Source organism: Bufo gargarizans, chromosome 6, assembly GCF_014858855.1.
Source record: "Bufo gargarizans isolate SCDJY-AF-19 chromosome 6, ASM1485885v1, whole genome shotgun sequence".
Classification (NCBI taxonomy): Eukaryota; Metazoa; Chordata; class Amphibia; order Anura; family Bufonidae; genus Bufo; species Bufo gargarizans.
This window is the reverse complement of record NC_058085.1, coordinates 114,940,971-114,963,542: the sequence shown is the minus strand read 5'-3', so window position 1 is coordinate 114,963,542 and position 22,572 is coordinate 114,940,971. Positions and strand designations below refer to the sequence as shown.

Sequence of the window (22,572 nt, the reverse complement as noted above, 5' to 3'; positions counted from 1 at the left end):
GGGCAGTATAACTACCCCACAAGTGACCCCATTTTGGAAAGAAGACACCCCAAGGTATTCTGTGAGGGGCATGGTGAGTTCCTAGAATTTTTTATTTTTTGTCGCAAGTTAGTGGAATATGAGACTTTGTAAGAAAAAAATAAAAAAATAAAAATCATCATCATTTTCTGCTAACTTGTGACAAAAAATAAAACGTTCTATGAACTCACTATGCCCATCAGCGAATACCTTAGGGTGTCTACTTTCCGAAATGGGGTCATTTGTGGGGTTTTTCTACTGTTTGGGCATTGTAGAACCTCAGGAAACATGACAGGTGCTCAGAAAATCAGAGCCGTTTCAAAAAGCGGAAATTCACATTTTTGTACCATAGTTTGTAAATGCTATAACTTTTACCCAAACCATTTTTTTTTTGCCCAAACATTTTTTTTTTATCAAAGACATGTAGAACTATAAATTTAGCGAAAAATTTATATATGGATGTCGTTTTTTTTGCAAAATTTCACAGCTGAAAGTGAAAAATGTCATTTTTTTGCAAAAAAATCGTTACATTTTGATTAATAACAAAAAAAGTAAAAATGTCAGCAGCAATAAAATACCACCAAATGAAAGCTCCATTAGTGAGAAGAAAAGGAGGTAAAATTCATTTGGGTGGTAAGTTGCATGACCGAGCGATAAACGGTGAAAGGAGTGTAGTGCCGAAGTGTAAAAAGTGGCCTGGTCATGAAGGGGGTTTCACCTAGCGGGGCTGAAGTGGTTAAAGACCCCTGTCCACCCCACAGTCAGTCAGACGCCAACTTCTACCATGGGCAAGACCAAGAGCTGTCAAAAGACACCAGAGACAAAATTGTGGACCTCCACAAGGCTGGAAAGGGCTACGGGGCAATTGCCAAGCAGCTTGGTGAAAATAGATTAACTGTTGGAGCAATTGTTAAGAAAATGTAAGAGGCTAAAGACGACTGTCAGTCTCGCTTGGACTGGGGCTCCATGCAAGATCTCACCTCGTGGGGTATCACTGATGATAAGAAAGGTGAGGAATCAGCCCAGAACTACAAGGGAGGAGCTGGTCAATGACATGAAGAGAGCTGGGACCACAGTTTCAAAGGTCGGTAGAGCACTACGTCATCATGGTTTCAAATCATGCATTGCACAGAAGGTTCCCCTGCTCAACTCATCAAATGTCCAGGCCCGTCTAAAGTTTGCCAATGACCATCTGGATGATCCAGAGGAGCCATGGAAGAAAGTCATGTGGTCAGACGAGACCAAAGTAGAACTTTTGGGTCTAAACTTCACTCGTCGTGTTTGGAGGAAAAAGAATGATGAGTTGCATCCCAAGAACACAATCCCTACTGTGAAGCATGGGGGTGGTAACATCATGCTTTGGGGGTGCTTTTCTGCGAAAGGGACAGGACGACTGCACTGTATAAAGGAGAGGATGAATGGGGCCATTTATTGTGAGATTTTGAGCAACAACCTCCTTCCCTCAGTCAGAGCATTGAAGATGGGTCGTGGCTGGGTCTTCCAACATGACAACGACCCGAAGCACACAGCCAGAATAACCAAGGAGTGGCTCCGTAATAAGCATATCAAGGTTCTGGAGAAGCATATCAAGGTTCCAAGAGAACATCTTTGGAGGGAGCTGAAACTCTGTGTTGCTCAGCGACAGCCCCGAAACCTGACAGATCTAGGAGGAGATCTGTGTGGAGGAGTGGGCCAAAATCCCTGTTGCAGAGTGTGCAAGCCTGGTCAAGAACTACAGGAAACGTTTGACCTCTGTAATTGCAAACAAAGGCTTCTGTACCAAGTATTAACACTGATTTTCTCAGGTGTTCAAATACGTATGCTCAGCAGTGCAGGACAAATAAATTCTTTAAAAAACATACAATGTGATTTCCAGAATTTTATTTAAAAAATTCTGCCTCAGAGTGGGAATGTATCTACAATGTGAATTTCAGACCCCTCCATGATTTCTAAGTGGGAGAAATCGCAGGGTGTTCAAATACTTCTGTTTCTCACTGTATATCTATATATATATATATATATATATATATATATATATATATATATATAGTATGTGTCTGTATATATTACAGTACTGTACAAAGGTTTTAGGCAGGTGTGGGAAAAAAAGTTGTGATTGTAGTTTAATAGTGAACATACACAAGTATATAAACAGCTCAAGTATTTCTCTATATAACCCAAAGGATAACGCAAATTCCATAAGAAAAACATTGCATTTATGGCAAAAGCAGCAATTGTAAGAGCAAATAAAGTTACAGTCCAAGGATATCAGCTGGAGCCACCCTACAGTCAGACCTGCAGAACTGGAACACACAAGATTGGCAAAGCAGAATCAGTCACCCAGGCAGGCTTAGTGTAGCAGTAAGCAGATCTAGATTTTTATAGCTTACTATTAGTCAGTCGTCTGAAACTTGTCTGTGCAAACAGCCATTAAATGAAACAGATCTAAGGTATGTTATAACATTATCCAGAACTATGAGTGAAGTGCATAAGTGATAGTCATACAAACTAAGTCTCAGTGGGTTTTAACATGAGGCAGCCTAATTGGTAGACATTAAATCACTATAACATGGTGATTCTGAAACCAAATTATATCGCCTCTTAAAGGAACACTAAACCTAGACATGAAAGCAAGAGGTTAACACCAGATCAACTAGCCCACACTATTTGTCACTCTGCATAATTTTTTGCGTATTCCTGAATCACACAATTTTTCAGTGAACATGGAGGTTATATTTCTCCAGGTCTTTAATTTCCAGCTGTCATGTATGAGGGGTGTGGTTTAGAAGCATTGGTGAGAGGTTCTACTGATAGCCAGTTACCTTACAGTCAGAAGGATATATAGCAAAAGAAGCTTCTATCTGATGCTAAATAATTCTGCATTAAAAAGGCAAAAGTATTCTAGCAGATACCTAATAAAAGTATCACGGCTAGGATACTTTTGTGGTCATGGCTACGGCCGAGAGCTGGCGCCACGAAGTGCCGGGACCTATAAGAGAGAAAACTACCTGCCTAACTAATATGGCTGTAGGGGTGCCCTTAGCCATGCCATGGGTAGGCCTAAAAGGGGGCATACCCTGAGGAGTATGGAAAGAAAAGGGGAGGGAGGGTGGGGCACCGAAAACGCACGCAAATGAGGAGAGGGCGTGCCTCCTTTTAAGCGCGCCTACGACCCTCCCACAAATGCAGGCTGACATGTCAGCCTTAAATTACTTGTGGTCATGGCTACGTCCGAGAGCTGGCGCCACGAATTGCCGGGACCTATCAGAGAGAAAACTACCTGCCTAACTAATATGGCTTAGCCATGCCGTGGGTAGGCCTAAAAGGGGGCAAAAACACACACGAGTAGGGAGAGAAAAACCTTTATTGCAGCGGCCAATTACAGTACCAAACTGTGAAACGCCTGGAATATTTCGGCTTGAGGGTTCGGTATGTAGCGTGTGAAGCAAGAGGAGCGCCAGCTTTACGGATTCCCATTTTACGGATGACGTGGCCGGGGACGTTATGCTTCGAAGCCGCGGATGCTGCTCCAATACGGGAGGAGTGCCCCGAAATGGCCTTGGGGTCGAAACCCAAGCCCGATGCCAGGGTACGAACGTGCGAGATGAACTGCGTGGTCGTGAGGGCCAAGGCCTGGAACGGGAGCAACGGGCTGTCCGGGGCTGCGTCCCCTAGAGCTGCCAGCAAACTCCTGAGTACCTGGACCGGGCACCAAGCGTTGGCAGACTGGTAGAACTTCACCTCCACTGGTGGACCCACCTGCATGGTTTTGGAAGTGAGGAGGTGAAAGGAGAAATGGTCATCGTGCCATGACAGCTGACCCCTGGTTAAACCCTTGGCCCTGGCTGAACTGCGGGTGAATTCGCCGGGTCTTAAGAACCCGTAGAAACTAAGGTACATTGCCGCCTTGATGACCGTGCTGGAAAGGAGCCCAAAAGGAAGACCATCTAGGGAGGTAGAAAGCTTTCTAAATAATTCCCCTGACACAGGCTGCCTTCTCGGAATGGCTGCGTGACCACTTTTCTGAACACCCCTGAGTGTTGCCCTGACTGCTTGGGATAGGAAAACCGACCTACTTTCGGGGTCTTCCAACATGGAGAAATGTTGGACTCCGGCCAAATATAATTTAATGGTATTGAAGGATAGCTTGAGATCAATATGACAGTAGGCTATGAAAGCTGTGATGTAAGTGGTCGTATCAGTGTCTTGTCTCGGATGCAGGCCCATGAACCTGTTGAAGGTGTTCCAGGCGGTCCTGTAGTTCCTGGCAGTGTTATAAGATAAAGACTTCTGCATCAAAGACTTTGCTGAATCAATGAAAAGGTTTAATCCATCACCAGATTTTGATACATCGGAGGAGGTAGCCCCACACGGTCTGCCTCTGGCATGACCTGAAAGAAAGTTTTAAAATTAAAGTGGGACAAGGCGTCTGCGGCCACATTATGAACTCCTTGAATGTGCCTGCATGCCACATGGAAGTTGTATTCCAGCGATAGCCAGACCAACCTGCGGACAAAAGACATGATCTGGGGTGACTGTGATCTGCCCTTGGTGATTATGTCCACAACTGTCTGATTATCAGTGACGAATGCCACAGAAGAGTTGGCCCACAGGCTGCCCCAAACCTGGGCCGCTGCTACAATTGGATAGAATTCCAACAAGGGGGGCGATTTTAACGCGGCTCTGGCAGACGACACCTCCGCTGGCCAGGGGCCCGCAAACCATTGGTTTCCACAGATCACCGCGAAACCTCCAGAGGCGGTGGCGTCCGAAAAAACCAAGGTGGATGCTGGTCCCAGCTGAGGTACGAACAAAGAGACTCCATTCCAAGAGGCCATGAAGTCCTTCCACATGGCCAGATCGACCATGGCTTGCGTGTCCAAAGTGACGAGGCTGTCTTGCTCGGGGGCTGAGGGGAGAAGCTGAAGCAGTCTGGACATGAAGGCCCTGCCCTGGGGCATGACTCTGGTGGCGAAATTGAGCATGCCTAGCAGGGACTGCAACTCAACCTTGGTGCACGTCCTGCTACCTGCTGCCTTTGAGATGGCCTCCTTGATCTTTGCTAACTTCTCAGCTGGCAACCTGGCCTCCATCTTCCCTGTGTCCAGGATTATGCCCAGGAAGGTGATTACCGTTGCGGGGCCTTCTGTTTTTGAGGGTGCCACCGGGACGTTGAGTTGGGCAAACAGCTGAAGCAGAGCCTGAAGCTTGCTCGGCTGGCAGTCTGGGCTTTCGATTAGAAGAAAGTCATCCAAGTAATGGATAACCAGAGGGCAACCGCAGTGGTTGACCAGAATCCAATGCAACGCCTGGGCGAACTGGTCGAACAGCCAGGGGCTGCTCGTGGACCCGAACGTTAGGCGATTGGCAAAGAAATACTGGTCTTGCCACCTGATGCCATAGAACCTCCAAAGCTGTGGATAAATGGGCAGCAATTTAAAGGCATCGGCGATGTCCGCCTTGGCCAACCATGCCCCCCGACCTACCTGAAGAATCAGCTGGATGGCCTCGTCTATGGTGGCGTAACTCATTGAAAACTCCTCGGAGGGCACTAAGGAGTTCAGACTGGGTGTGCTGGCGCCATGCGGCGCAGACAAGTCATAAATGAGACGTTTTTTTATTGGTAAACTGCTTGGACACGATACCAATGGGGTTTATCCTCCAGAGATCAAAAGGCACGAAGGAAAAGGGGCCGATGAGGAACCCCTTCTCTAATTCTGACCTGATCAGAGTCCCCACCGGCTCGGGATTCCCGATTGCCGACAGCAGATTGGGCCCCTCCCAAGAAGCTTGTGGGAGAGCTACCAGGCCTGTGTGGAAACCTGTGGTGAACCCAGAGACCAGGAACTGCACAAACTGTGGGTTATGATGATTCTGCAGCAGGGATGCTAGCAGAACCACATTGACCCCGCTTAGTCAGGATGGCCTGGACCTTTGAGGACATGCCATCTGGGGGTGAGCCCTGAAGCAGACTGCGCAAATGTGAAGGGCCCTACATTTGTTGTAATAACAAGCATTTTGATTAAAATTATTACAAACCTGGCTGTTGCCCAGGAAAACTATCACCCGCCCTAGTTTGTCCGTGGCTGGGCCAGACCGCTGAAGGGACCCGGAGCTGCTGGGAAGGGATCTGCCCTGGGACGTGGAGGGACCTGCATTGGGGCACCACTCTGCAGAGTGGGCAATTGATTGGCAAGAGGCACATGCCAGGGCCCTGAGCCCTGCAAAGTGCCGGCAAAAAAGCTCCATGTCCATTGCGCCCCAGTTTGTGATATGCTGGAATTAGACCAGTGCGGCGGCGGCTTTGGCTGAAAAAGAGCGATGGTAATCGTAGAATGCCTGCCCACTATACTTGTGGCCCAAGTCCGTGACCCTGTAAAGGTATGTGTCTAACTCCTCCCGCCTCTCAGGATGGACAGAGTAGATGACATCCCTGAATAAACTAAACGCGAGGACGAACTCCGTGATGGTTAATTTTCTGTTTAGGCGGGGATCCCTAGCTTTGAGGACGATGGACATGTCGCCGTAAGCTATGGTTTTGCTCTCTACCGTGTCGTGGGTCGCTATCAGGATGGAAGCCAGATTGACGTCCTTGCCCTCTAAAATATCCTTTTTGATGCTGCTGGGGATGAAGTGCGCAGGAGCTACCTCAGGTGCGCAAAGGACCCTACCTGGGGGAACGAGCCCTGAAGTGGAGGCTACAGGCAAAGGTGAAGCGGAATGGTCAGATGCCAGCCCCTGGTGGGACTCGACGGCCAGGAGTCTGGACTGCACGTCCGAGACTGAGGAGGCAATGGTGTTCATCATGGCATGTAACTGTGTCAGAGACACTTGCAAAGTGGACATGGAGACTTGCTCCAAGTCCGGGCCAGCTGGTTCAGCCATGAGCAGCCTATATAATTCTGCTTTCCGGGCGGAAGCAGGGTGTTGGATCCCTCTTCTGTTGAGTTCCGCAATTAATTTCGCAATTGTCCAACTCCTTAGTGATGAGGAGCTGGGCCGCTCGGATGCGGGTGTCTCGGGAATGGATAGGGCTTCCTCGATGTTTGAAATATGCGACATGCTGCAGCTGTGAGGTGACAAACAAAAATTAATAGCTGAGCTGGAGGCCCTGCATTTATGAAGGCGACACCCAAGCCGTGACTGGTGGTAAAAGAAAAACTAGGGTGGGCGAGTGCCTAGTGCTGTAAAACGGGGCGTTACTGTGGAGGACCTTGCCAGACTAAGGCGTGAAATGACGTAAGAGCTACAAGGCCGTGACTTCAGACAGGGAGTTTAAAAACATAACAATTGAACATCAAACCTGGAATCGTACCGTAGCAAAAGAATATGGATTTGAGTCTGGAAAAACGTGACAGGCGACAGAAATAGTAATTATCAGCGTGATCCTGACACGTAACAGGTAACAGATGAAATGCTATGAACGTAAGCCCGAAGCGGAACGGGCAACAGATGATAAATTAGAAACGTAAGCCTGAAACGTAACAGGTAACAGTCATGGTACATTAGAAACGTAAGCCTGAAACGTAACAGGTAACAGTCATGGTACATTAGAAACGTAAGTCTGAAACGTAACAGGCAACAGTCATGGCACATTAGAAACGTAAGCCTGAAACGTAACAGGCAACAGTTATGATATATTAGAAATGTAAGCCTGAAGCGCAACAGGCAACAATCATGGTATGTTAAAAACGTAAGCCTGAAACGTAACAGGCAACAGATGATGAAAATAAAAAATGTGAGCCTGAAGCGTAACAGGCAACAGATGATGAAAGTTAAAACGTAAGCCTGAAACGTAACAGGCAACAGATAATGAAAATAAAAAACGTAAGCCTGAAGCGTAACAGGCAGCAGATGATACGTTAAAACGTACGCCTGGAGCGTAACAGGCAACAGATGATACATTGCAATATGTGAGCCGCCTGAGGCGTGACTGGCAACAGATGAGAGATTGACGTGAGCTTGAACGTGACAGGCAACAGATGATACATTTGAACAAATGTGAGCCTGAACCGTGGCCGGCACCCGACATGGTGGGACGTGAACGTGAGCCTTGAGCGTGATAGGCAGAAAAGGTCAACAACACGTGAGTCTGAAAGTGTCAGGCCAATGAGGAAGAAGGAGCGGACGCCTGGGCGGAACAGGTCGGATGGCCAGAGGCGAAACCTGGCCGAAAACGTCCATCGATACATAGGCCTGACACGTAACAGCAACAGCATGTTATAGACCAACATGACAGTGAAGTAAAGCATGGTGACATGAACAAGACGTAACCTGAGCCGCGACTGGGGACAACCCGGTGACTATGGGGTGACCCTGACGCGGGTGACCAGAAGGATTGGAAGTTGCATTGCAGCGTGGACTGAGAGACGGTGAGTGTGTGGGAAAACGGAGCAGTTACCGGCAATGTCCGCGGACGTGGCGAAGTAGAAGAGCGATGGTAGGCTCAGACGGCACCCAAGAGAGCCACCTGACTGATGAGTGCCGCAAGAGTGAATATGCAGACCAGAATGCGCAATGGTGTCCCACCCGTGATTTACGGACTCCCTTTAAAAAATTTATTATTTCTTTTGTTGACTGCACTGAGCGGTGAATGACTTTTGGGACTAGGATGACCGACACTGTCTGTCAATCCTGGTGTTTGCACGTGACCTCAGCAGGAGCCTGAGACCAGGGTGCAGCTCCTGCTTGAATGTGTGTGAACCTGATGTGCCTAAGCTGCTGTAGATAACAGAGCAGCGTGGCCGAAATGTGTTTTTTAATTTTTTTTAAATAACTTTATTGAAAGACATCCGCCGGCCGCTGGCCAGCTGCGGTGGAAGCGACATCCCCGGCCCCCTGGCGCGGCCCCGGCTCGGGACGGACCCTCCCCCTGGGGAATGACAGGGCCGGTCAATGAATGGGAGCGAGCTGCGGCTGCGCCTGGAGCCAGGAGGGGGAGCCTGTCACGTGACGCAGGCCGGGACGCCGACTCCGTTACCGAGGCAACGGAGACGCTGCACGGCGAACCTGCCTGCCTCCTTTTAAGCGCGCCTACGCCCCTCCCACAAATGCAGGCTGACATGTCAGCCTTAAATTACTTGTTATTTATAATACAAAATTATTTAACATCACAGAGTTAGAAGGATAGTGAGTAGGAGGGGAAACTCTTGGGATATTCACAGAATAATTCCTCATATCTTTCGGTTTTGATTTGGATTTTGTTTTTATCTTTATCCTTTTTCTATGTTTACTGAGCCTTTAAGGAACTGCATAGTTTCAGTTATTGCAAACAATTCTTATTGTGCAACAAGAGCAGGGTTTGTGCTGTACTAGGTGCACGGGACAATATGGTGTAGTAAGTCTTTGTGATCAGCTTGTTGTGTTGATCATTAAAAGTCAGTGCAGTAGTGGAAGAAAAGGCTGCATAGAAGAGTAATCAGCCAGACTGTCATCAAGTCAGGAGTAAAGAGCACTTCAAAAGGTTAAAATGTGTCCTGCATATCTGAAGTAATAGTCAGGGTCCATTCACACGTCCGTTGTTTCTTTCCTGATCTGTTCCGTTTTTTGCGGAACAGATCTGGACCAGTTGCGTACCCATTCATTTTCAATGGGTCATGAAAAAAAAATCGGACATTGTGCTGTCGGATTTTTTTCAGGACCCATTGAAAATGAATGGGTACGCAACTGGTCCAGATCTGTTCCGCCAAAAACGGAACAGATCAGAAAAAAAAACAACGGACGTGTGAATGGACCCCAGGACTGAGATGTGTTGTAGGAAAACTTTTCAAAAGTAAAAGAATAATTTTAGTCCCCATTCTAGGGAACAGCAGGAGACAGTGTGTAATATATAATAATATTATATAATGTTTGTATGTATTTAGTTAGTGTGGGGTTTAAAGGGACACTTCTACCATAAAATCTTTTATCACATATTAACAGCCTATTGTATGCATGAATAGTCTATAGAGGTTTTTTTATAAAAAAATAAAATAAAAAAATGAGCGGATGGTTTTCGGGATATTTTTTTTTATATTACTTCATATATTCTACTTCCTGTCCTGGCTCTTTAACTTCCTTTTTTCTTTGGAATTTTAGCACGGCAAACAGTCTCTGTTCACTTTCTCAGTCAGACCATTCACTCCCAACAGAGAGGGAAGGGGATGAGTGGACTCAGGCAGCACATTACACATTACACTGATAAGTGCAATGCTCTTCTGTGGGCATTTTTATCTAGGCCTATCAAGATATGTAGAACCAAAAAAGAACGCCTCGATGTACAGCTATTAGTCAGGGCAAGGGATAAGAAACCATATAAACCTATAATATTGTTAGAGAACAAACAACAAGAAAATGCCCAAATTATATTGTAATCAACATACCATGATTTCAAAAATATTAGAAATGACAAAAAATGAAGAACCAGCAGGAAACCAGATGCCGCAATCCAATGGCCAATTCTGCTGCTACCCCCCAAAAGATGGAAAACATGTCAAGTATGCCAATGGTATATATCATGGTGATTCACCATATAGTAGCCCTAAATGAGGCTACTGTTGTAAAGTAAGAAGCATATGGTCATCACCCTGTACTTAAACACTAGGCAGAGCCAACTCGAAGTGCAGTTAAAGAAAAATAATGAAACAAACGCTAGAATCTAGCAGCAGAGGGAGAAGTTGAACCCTCGGAAAATAATAAAGCACGAGACCTTATAATAAAGGATATGGAGGAGCCCAGCTATCAACTACAAATAGACATTGAAAGTATACCACAAGACATGATGGAGGGTGAAAAGCAGCAGGCACAAGACAGGATAGGAACCTCAACGTGCGTTTTGCCTCAGCTTCGTCGGGAGGTGAGTGAAAGTGTGGCCATATCCCCCTATTTATATCTCCCATAAAGCTCAAACACATGTGGTCTCAATAAACAATCACAACAGCTGATGCCCAATATCGAGCGCTCCATACCTGATGATGCACGCCGAGCCCACAATGACGACGACACACTCGTCAAGATATGGTTATCCCCTGATTCAACTAATCTGCTATCATACTAACAGATAATATATTTCCCTTACTACAGCAGTAAGGGCCCTTTACATCGAACGATTCTCAGCCAGATGATAGCTAACAAGCTTTCCTAGGAGCGGTCAATAGCGATTTTCTGGCGGTGTTAAGGTGCTACTCATTATCCAATGAACAAGCGTTCATTGGGTAATCGCATTATCGCAAAATTGTTGCTTGCCAGCAGCAGATCGTTCTGTGTAAATAGCATCTGCTGCCAGCAAACAATGATTCTGCATTGGGAAGGGCAATGGCATTAGCAATCGCTGCTCCCCATACTGTGGAGGAAATCAGTACATGTAAATGTGGTGGACTCCTCCTCTGACGAGCAGGCGCTTGTCAGTAAGCCTCCTTTGCTGGCTTGAGTCATTTTTCCATCACATTATACACTTCTCGTTTCCATGATTATGACCATCCTGTAATCAAGCAGCAGTGCTGGACTGTGCGCTCTCCCGTGGTCCCAGACGCCAGAGAGGCTGGCACTTTTTCCTATAGAGTGCAAGCACGATCACCACTGCTGGATTCGAGCAGTGTATAATGTGATGGAAAAATGAATCAAGCCAGCAAAGGAGGCAATATGGAGGCAACATTGTATTAACTTTCTCTACATGATAAATGCCATTTGCCGAAGTGAGACAACCCCTTTAACAATGGTTTCCCTATCTACACAGGAGTTTTATCTCTCAATGCTAACTGATACAGAAGGACAATATTTTGTATTCAGCTTTTAATGGCATAGTAATGGCAAAATGAAAAACAGCCCAAATATTGTTAAAACATTGTTTTCTATGAATACAACACTACCACATTTTCGATGGAAGTGTCCCTTTAAGCTCACTGCAAACATAAAGTAGCTGTCTGCCTAATGTTCATTAACAGAAAATAAAGTTAATGGTCAGCCCTTTTAGTCTCATAATAGTAAATCCATGTCCTGTGTTTGGACAAACCTACAAGTCCACTCCTGGGGCTATGTCTAGTTTTTCAACATGCAAACATTCTTTTTTTTTTCTGTTAAAGGGGTTGTCTCACTTCATCAATGGCACGCATTATGCAGAGAAAGTTAATACAAGGCACTTACTAATGTATTGTTATTGTCCATATTGCATCCTTTGCTGGCTGCATTAATTTTTCCAACACATTATACACTGCTGAGCGTGCATAGGCTGGGATTTTTTCCTATAGTATGCAAGCACGACCACCACTGCTGGATTGCAGGGCGGTCGTAACCATGGATACGAGTAGTGTATAATGTGATGGAAAACTGAATCCTGCCAGCAAAGGAGAAAATACGGACAATCACAATACATTAGTAAGTGCCTTATATTAACTTTCTCTACATAAAAAATGTCATTTGATGAAGTGAGACAACCCCTTTAAGCAGACTTTTCTGACATTTAACAGCAACTGAAAGTTCTCATCTGAAAAAAAAAAACTGTGGAAGCTTTACTTCTGCGGGGGTGACACATTATGTTATATCAGCTGGATATAGTCTGTGCTGGGTTTTTGCTCATATTAGCGTTGGGACTTCCTTTTATAACGAAGCAATGACAACTATTCCCAACCAGTTTTAAAATGCATTCTGGTAGATTCCATGGACTTATAATGAGGTGAATCATTTTCTATCAGGCCTTGGGTATTTTTGATAGAAAAAATGCTGCATACTGTTCTAGCTATCAGCAACCCCGGAAAGCAAGTACCCGCTGATGTGGACAGAGCTGGTCATACACATTAGGCTAAAGTAGTTATCCCATGAAAACTATTTATCACCTGTCCCCTGAGTCTCTTCTCTAAATGAAGAGGTAGTACGTGTCAGTCTACTGCTCCATTCACTTCTATGGAACTGGGGGAGCTCTAGCTACATGAGTTATAGAAGTGAATAGAGCACACTGCTGACGTATGGCCAGTTCAAGTGAATAGAGCACACTGCCGACGTATGGCCAGTTCAAGTGAATAGAGCACAATGCCGACGTATGGCCAGTTTAAGTGAATAGAGCAAACTGCTGATGTATGGGCAGTTTTTCGGAGCAGCAGAGCTGTGCATTCAGTATGTGCATTACTTTAGAAGCAGAACACTGAGTCTGGTAGATTAAGATGTGGTCCTGAAGTGACCTCTTAGGTTAGTGTACCTCCTGTTGATGTGGACCATTATATTAGATTACACTGTCTGGGATATAGATTTAAAAAAAATAATATCAATTAGTTACCAGCATAGGATCTGCTTAATGCCTAGCAGAATGTATCATGAAGTATTATGTTTATACATAATCTGTTTTTTATTTTGTCCTTGAGGTGCACAGTGCTACATGTAAAGCTGAAGCTTAAAGAGGTTATCCCATGATTAATGTAAAAAATGAAAATTAGGACATCATATAGTAAATGGCAATCTCTTTCTAACAAAGCTCTTGAACCAGAGCCAAAGCTTTCAAACCATCTCTTGTCCTCACATTGATCCAGATATCTTCCTATTATTTGCTCCAACTGATCTGCTAGATTTTGTTTAACATGGCAACTCAGTGGGCATGGACTTTCTCAGGGGCTGTGTCCTTTCTGCTGCATATGTGACAGGGAGTGCATGGAGCAGGCTCAGGAGTGGAGCCCACTCTATACATGACAAGTGCCAACTTTGTTATACAGCTGACAACCATCTGCAAAGGCCAAGATTGGCAATAACTCCATTTAACTCCTTAGATGCAACTGTCAATAGCGTCCACGTCATCTAAGTGGTTAGATAGAGGGAGGGGGGCTCTCTCTGCCAACCAATAGCCCCAAGCAGTGCCAAAATGTTGTGTCAGTATGTTACAAAGCTGAAAATATGGAGACACAAAGCAAATGTTTTTAAGTTTTTATTTTGTAAAAGTTCTTGAAGGGAATCTGTCACCACTTTTATAGTGTCCTAACTAAGGGCAACATAAACTAGTGACAGGTCTCCTTGGCAAAATGATGGGTCACTTTCTTTGATTGCCATTTTGCTAAAAACTTGTGCTAAACTGCTCCAGTGTATGCTAAACAAGCCTCCATATTCATGAGCTCCTGGCTCTCCCCGCCCACCTGCTGCTGATTCATATGGGGAAAAAAACTGTCAATCAAAGGCAGGTGGGCGGGGAGAGGTGAGAGGAGGGGAGTAAAATCCTGGAGAGAGGGGCAGGTGTGGATACAGTGTTCTTGGATTTTGTAAGGGCATTTTATATTGCCCTCATAGATGTTTAAAGGGTTTTTCTGGATTCCGATACTGATGACCTTTACTCAGGATAGGTCATTAAAGGGGTTATCCGTCACCTATAAATTACTCCCCCCCCCCAATGCCCGGGCTCCTCATATAGGTTATACTCACCCCGTTCCCCGGCACTCTCGTCGCTTTTGATATCCGCATGGCCACAGCTGCATCTCCCCATAGTAGGGCGCGACAGGGACGATCCTCCCTAGTGTAACGGATCTCCTAGCACCCCGACCGGGTACCTCCGTCGATAGATGCTCCTAGTGCTTTCCGAAGACTCCAAGCACTCCACTTGACACTGTACGCACTGCAGACCCCACGAACCGCCGAAGCTTGGTTTAGGCCTCACCGTCTCCTACCCACCCTGGACCTACGACAAGGCTCCAGGCTCCAGACTGGATGAACCTCTCCTACAGCCAGAGAGCAGGAACAGCTCTTACAAGAGCTAGTAGTTATGCCAGGGGAGTATAGCAAATCTTCAGCGTATAGCAATCCCCCAGTGTTGATCAGTTACCCAAACACCAGCCTCAACATGATGAAGGATAAAACAGGAACACTTTATTGAGGGCTACCCGCCCGTATTTATGCAGGTCCCCATCTGGTGGACACGCCCCTAGGGGACCAGAAGGAAGACTGTGACACAGGACAGATATGCAGCAATTCAGGATACACAGACACAATACATCCCCACAATGCATCATGGTTTCCTACTCTCTGCCCTGGAGAAACCCGAGGAGCAATTCAATTATCTCTCAGGACAAAGGGAAATCGCCAATACACATGTGGGGACAACAGGACAGAAATCACCATTTAAACATACAATGTCACAACCCTTACAGTAAACACAGACATTTAACATATCCCCAGATAGCGCAAGTCTGAGTGCATATTATTAGGTGAATGGCACTCAGACTACACGAATACAATAAAATTAGCTATCTGGGTACCCTCACATAACATAAAATACAATTCCAAAGACAGATTTAAGCTGTGCGGCCAGTCTGTCTTCTCCTTTAAAGTTAGTATGGGCCATAATCCTGAGGCAAGAGGCTGGTAGCCAGGCCCCTTCGAAACCCAGTGGCGAGGTTGGTTTTGCCACACCTAGTATCATGGGTGACGTGACCATCGCGGTCTGCTATTGGCTAAACCTCCCCATCGCCGGATCTTTTGATTCGCACGACGGGAAGATGCAGCGGAGGCCATGCGGGGATCAGAAGCGACGAGGGTGCAGGGAGTGGGGTAAGTATAACCTATATGAGGGACCCGGACATTAGGGGCCATTATAGGGATTGGATAACCTCTTAATATCATATTAGCAGAGTCTGACTCCCGACACCCCGGCCGATCAGATGTTTGATGAGATCACAACGGTCATATGAGCGCTTAATTCACTTCACTGTTTACCTGCTTGCCGTCAACACTGCAGCAGCAAGCAGTGTAATTACAGTTATCATTCCCATTCACTGCAACTACATTGCCCTTTAAGTGACGCCATTGCAGCGACAAGCAGGTAAACATTGAAGTGAACACAGCGCTCATATGAGCACTGGGAGTCAGGCCAGTGCTCATCTGATATTGGTGACTAGTCTTGAGTGAATCGAGCTTTTGATCACCAAAATCGATTACTTAAAAAACATAGAATATAATGCTGTCTCCATACAGCATTAAAATAAATTGGCTCCGTGGAACCAAATTTCGCTTAACCCGAAGTCTCATTGAGACTTCGGTTAATTAATTCAGTATTCATTTCTGCATCCTTAAAAACACTTAAGATCAGCCAGTTCCAAACCCGACTTCGGATTCCTAATTTTAAATATTTTTAAAGATGCGGAAATTAATACTAAAATAATTAACTGAAGTCTCATGCGACTTCGGGTGAAATAATGCTAATACATTTTAATGCTGTACAGACATAGCATTAAAATCAAAGGGGCCCATAGCAACCAATCAGATTCCTCCTTCCATTTTAGGAGCTGCCCAAAATGAAATGTGAAATCTGATTGGTTTCTATGGGAAACTAAGCCAGTTCTGCTTTCCACCAGTTTGATAAATGACCCCAAAGTTTCTGAACAAATCGACTTTGGATCGATGATCTGAACCTTGATTCGCTCAAGACTATTGGTGACCTATCCTGAGAATAGGTCATCAATATCAGAAACCAGACAACCCTCTAATAGGTAAAATAAGGTTTATAGGCTTAGAAAGTATAGCTTTGTATTTGGATTGAAAACTGGCTAAAAGGACCGTGTCCAGAGAATTGTGGTCAATGATTCCTATTCAGAATGGTCCCGGGTTATAAGTGGTGTACCCCAAAGTTGAGTCCTCTATTATTTAATTTATTTATTTATAAATTATATTGAGGATGGGATTAATAGCACTGTTTCTATTTTTGCAGATGACACTAAGCTATGTAGTACTGTACAGTTTATGGAAGATGTCCATAAAATACAAGCTGACTCTCTGAGTAATTGGGCATCAACTTGGCAAATTAGTTTCAATGTGGATAAATGTAAAGTTATGCCTCTGGGTACAAATTATTTACATGCATCAAATGTCCTGGGGGACTAACTCTGTGAGAGTCACTTGTAGAGAAGGATTTAGATGTACTTGTAGACTAAATAATAGCACCCAATGTCAATCTGCTTCTTCTAATGCAAGCAGGATATTGTCATGTACTAAACGAAGCATCAACTCATAGAACATATAATATTACCACTTTACAAAGCCTTGGTGCGGCTTCATCTGGAATATGCAGCTAAGTTTTTGGGTTTATAGAAAGGATGCCCTGGAGCTGTAAAAAGGTTAAAGTAAAGGGACAGTGTTTTTTTTCAATTGATATTTTTATTGAGGACCTATCCTCAGGAAAGGTCACCAATATCCGATCAGCGGGGGTCCAAAAACCGGCACCCCTGCCGATAAGCTGGTTGAAGAGAAGGCCATGCAATGTGCCAGTGCAGCCTTCCCTTTATTGTTTATCTGCTTGCCATCGACATTGCAGCAATGAGCAGGTGTATTTACAAGAAACCATCCCATTCAATTCAGTTGTTCTTATACAAGTGTATACTACAGAGCCGTCCCATTGAAGTGATTGGGACAGCTTCTGTAAATATACCTGCTCACTGCTGCAGTGTCAACGGCAAGCAGGTAAACAATGAAGGGAAGGCTCCGCTGGCACGGTGCATGGTCTTCTCTTCAACCAGCTGATCGGCAGGGGTACCGGGTTTCGGACCCCCGCCAATCTGATATTGGTGATCTTAGAATATTTTTATGTAATGTGTTGAAGTCTGGATATCACCTACTCTTCTCTAAGGCTCTATTCACACATCCATAAAAATGGGTCTGCATCCGTTCCTAAAATTGCCAAACGGGTGCGGATCCATTCATTCTCTATGGGGCAGGAATGGATGCGGACAGCACACAGTGTGCTGTCCGCATCTGCATTTCTGGAGCGCGCCTCCGATCTTCCGGTCCGCGGCTCTGGAAAAAAATAGAAGATGTCCTATTCTTATCCGCAATTGCAGACAAGAATAGGCATTTCTATAGGGGTGCCGGCCGGGTGTATTGCGGATCCGCAATGCACTACGGACGTGTGAATGGACCCTTAATTCCCATCCCTTGGTTGAACTTGATGGACTTAATTTTTTATATAAAAACAGATAGATGGTTTTCTGGATATATATATTTTTTTATGACTCCATGTATTCTACTAACTGTCCTGACTTCCTGTTTGCTTCTTTTTTTGGACTTTTAGCACAGCAGACCCGCCAGACCGCCTCACTTGACTTTCTCAGACTATTCACTCTGACCAGAGAGGGAGACTGAACTAGGGCATCACACATTACACTGAGAAGTGCAGTGCTCTTTTGTGGGTATGTTTGTCTAGGCCTATCAAGACACCAACAGAGGTGACATACAGGAATCTCAATTCTATATATTAATAGGCTCGGACTGTCCCAATGGGGTACAAGTGAATCCCCCGATGGGACCCCAAGTAAGGTGGGCACCTAGTCCCCCACTCCCTGCACAGGTGGCACATGGCACAGAAGACTGACTGTGATACATACAGATAAGTAGTGTACAACATCTCAAACAGCCTATGTATTCAGACAAAAACTGGGTAAATTATTTAACTACCCAGTTTACTTAAATTAAGATGCACTATTTGGCTGAGATGACATCTAGGTACAGGGACAGGCCAGCCAGTATCCTCTTTTCCCAGGGACCAGACTTCTTGAATTTGCTGTAGGGACCCCCATAATCAATCACATTGTAGTTTTTTTGCTGTCTGCTGCTATGTGAGCAAGTAAAGTTTGCATATATCGTTGTTGGACCTGATGTACTTGATGATCTCTAGATAGCTGTGAACCTTACTGCCGTCTAGAAATTTCAGGACTTTATGCTGTACTATGTATATACCTTTTTCATACTATGCCCTATGAATATTATGTACCAACGTACCAGTGACTGACTAAAATACAGTATGTATATATAACTGTCACTACACAATTGGTGACAAATAGTTTGAACCTATATCTGGCAACCCCCTGCCTTCATGCACCCCAGTGGTATCAGGGTAATAGAGGGAAAGCTAAGAAAACAGTGGATCGCCCTTGTCAGGGCGGCAGTTCTGCTCTAAGGCAGGGCAAGAGTAGGGACACTGTGGAGTTTTTTTTTACTGGGGTTAACATTTCATTTTTATAAATACAATTAAAGGTTACGTTTTAAGGGGTAATCTATTGTTTCTGCTGTGACGCCACTAATTCATTACCTCTGGTTAACATCCTGACTTTACTGACAGTTGACTGGTCAGATCTGTGATTTCTTTCATTAGGGACCCCCATAATCAGTCACATTGTAGTTTTTCTGCTGCTATGTGAGGAAATAAAATTTCCATGTATCTGTGTAGTGGGCCACAGAAACAAATTTTATTGGTGGCCCTAGGCACCCCAGTCCAACACTGCATATTAATAACATTAACATATTTATACAGATAACATACTTCCATAACAGCAGCAGTTCAATTGGTTACCTATCTACATAGCAGTATAATCTCTCTATGCCGAGTGCTACAGAAGGACAATATTTTGTAAAGCCAAATACTATTGAAAAATATTTTCTATGAATATTGAGCTTAAAACATACCTTTTTCTGACAGTGAAGTGTCAGTGCCATATTGGAACACCTTATTTGTGTTGTTTTATTGGGAATGGTGGAAACATTTTCATTTTACTATAAAATTACCTCACAGCATTGAAATTATTATATAAGTACATATAAATAACCATATGCCCTATATGCCTGCTTCCAATATGACCCCCTCCCTCCTTCATTAACCCAACCTTTATTTCTTTGTTACCTTGCTTAGAATACGGATAAGGTCTCCACGCTGGAATGACAGCTCATCACTCTTGTCACTCTTACAATTCCAGAGTCCCTGGTAATAATCTGCATACTTAATTACAGACTCCCCTGCCGAAGAAAGCGATAGAAGTGCATATATTAGAAAAGACAAACAATGTTTCTCTGAATACACAGCATTATTTCTGCAGGAGAAGCTCTACAGGGAGGTTAGGCTCTGTCTGTATTTTTGCTCAAAGCCTCACGTAGAGGATTCCGCCATATGCAGCCATATTATTCCCGTGAAAATGACGAACACCACAATGGAGAACAACGGACCCCATTATAGATCAATAGGGGCCGTTGTGACCCGCTGGTGTCCATAATATGTTGGAACCAGCACTACATTTTTTACAAGTTTCTACTCTTGTGATGGAACATAACACTGAAATATTTATGGAAATCTTACCTGATGGAGAGGGACCAGTTTATATAGTACTGACTGAATGTATTTCTTATCTCTGGTATAATAATGGTTACTTTGGCAGGCCATGTCTGGTGCTGCCCCACTATCCCAGGCAGCAACGGCCATCGCTCCACTCTTCGTGTGTGTATCAGGGCCACTATTCAGTAACCTTCTCTGTAGTACTGCATGAATTAACCTTCCTCCATGTCCAGCTGCTGACTAAGGCGCTGATCAGCCTTTCTATTTATGTTGGGGCCTTTGTTCCATCCCTTTGCCTGAGCTTTAAAGATCATTAATATTAGATCGTTGGGGTTCCGATTCCCGGCACCCTCGACGATCATCTGTCTGAAGAGAAGGAGCGGTCATACAAGTGCTGCCTTCTCTGCTCTGGTTACCCACTTGCCTGGTGAGCAGGTGAAGTGAATGGGGATGCCATACTTGTAATTACACCTGCTCACGACTGCAACTGCTGCGGCAGGCAGGTAAACAGAGCAGAGAAGGCAGCACTTGTATGAGAGCTACCTTCTCTTCAAACAGCTGATTGGCAGGGGTGTCGGGAGTTGGACCCCCACCAATCTGATATTGATGAACTATCTTGGGGATAGAGGCCAACCCCTTTAAGGTTCCTAGCATTCGAGTATTCCACCAAAGGTATGCTTATTTGTTAGTCTGCCCATGTCCTGTACCTCTGCCTGCTCTTCGACTCTGATTATCTACTGCCTGCCCTGACTATCATATTGAATGCTGCCTGCCCTGACCTCGGACCAGTTTTACAGATAACACCTTTACAGATAGCCCAAAGTCAAATCGGCTAGTTGGTACAGTGGGTCCACACCCACTTCACAATACAATGATCATTTCTAGATTTCATTCTGATTGGCTTTTACATGTTAAATTACAGCTAATTGTCTATGGGCTTACCCCTCACATATATTATAACACGTTAAATACACAGGTGCAGCAAACCTTAACTGGACTTTCAATGGCTTTTGTTAAGTGTCAATTATAAAGTTTGCTGCAGTAGCCCATTGTGTAAAGTAAAAAATTGCTACATCCGTACCATCAAAGCAAAGAAGTGTCATAGCACTGCACTACATAGAACTATATATTTATTGTAGGAGAGTCCCCGGAATAATAATGGACGGACGATACGTGCCACCAGAGGTCCTGGCCTCGGTGGAGTAAGAACCGGATCATTGCGGTTACAGCGGCGAATGCTACTGGCGCAGCGTGTCCGGGCCGGTTCTTACTGTTCCCCACGGCCAGCCCAGGTTTTTGGTGGAGCTGGGCCTTTAAGAACCCAGCCTGCTGATGATGGGGGTGGGGTGTGTCTTGCTGTGCTGGAGATTTCCACAGACAGAGTGAGTGCTGGTGAAGGAGAGTCTGGGCGCAGCACACATTGAAGGATAGCCCTGGGACCTGTGGTGCTACGAGCCGAAGGGGCTCTGGCCTGAGGGAGACAAAGGCAGATAGCCTAGAAGCCTGCAGAACTGCTGTGGTCTGTCCAAAACAAGGTGACTCAAACCTGCTGTTTATTTTCTATGGAAGGACTTTTGTTTTATGCACTATGTGGATATGCACCTGTGTGGTCTGCACATTGCCTGTTATGCCGTTGGTGTGAATAAAGTCACAGTGTATCACAAAGACTGTCTATGATTGCCTCAATACTGCCGCCGCTACCGTAGCCTACCACGAGCACATCCCCACAATTGGTGGCTTGGAGCGGGCATTCCTGCAGTGAGGCAGGCCTGAGGCAAAAGTTGTGTTGGACTGCATGTCATATATCAGGCCTGCAAGTTTTATGGTTCCTGACAAGATGGAGGAGGCCATTAAGCACCTGATTCAGAGTAATGTACAGCAGCAACAGGCATTGCAGGCTCAGAAGGAAAGACATGATGAGGCTATGTGTGCACAGCAGCAAACAAACAATCTCCTAATGCAGCAGCTGGTAGCCATGCAAGAGTCGGTGCGAACATCCCTGCAAGGAGTTTCAACTGCAACAACCCCGACTGTGTCTACCGCCAGGGACAAAGTCCGATCCGCCCTGAGGAAAATGGGTCCGGGAGATGATATAGAGGCATTCCTGATGGTATTCGAAAGAACCGCGGAGCAAGAGAGGCTGCCGTTGGAGCAGTGGGCCGAGGTGGTGGCGCCTTTTCTGGTGGGGGACGCACAAAAGGCCTATTTTGACCTCAGCTGCGATGAGGCCAAGGACTATGAGAGGCTAAAAACTGAGGTGTTGGCCAGGTTGGGGGTAAACACCTATGTGCGAGCGCACAGGGTGTATCAGTGGGTGTTTGCCGAGTCCCGACCCGCCCGGTCACAAGCCTATGACTTACTTCACCTAGTAAAAAAATGGCTTCAGCCTGAAATATTGAGCACCTCTCAGATGGTTGAAAGGGTCGTGGTCGACAGGTTCGTGCGTACCCTCCCGAGAGCCATACAGCGCTGGGTGGGACAAGGCGATCCAGGCAACCTGGAACAACTGGTTAGCC

At 45.3% G+C, this 22,572-nt stretch overlaps 1 protein-coding gene across 6 annotated transcripts in view; it reads right to left on the bottom strand.

Annotated features, from left to right (window-relative positions):
* The window catches only part of SKAP1 (src kinase associated phosphoprotein 1), a 684,040-nt gene that overhangs the window by 96,749 nt on the left and 564,719 nt on the right, over positions 1-22,572 (bottom strand). For all 6 annotated transcript variants that reach the window (XM_044300194.1, XM_044300192.1, XM_044300191.1 and 3 more), the window contains one exon: positions 19,631-19,743. In XM_044300194.1, coding sequence (XP_044156129.1) covers positions 19,631-19,743 — 113 coding nt within the window. The remainder of the gene's footprint in view (positions 1-19,630; positions 19,744-22,572) is intronic.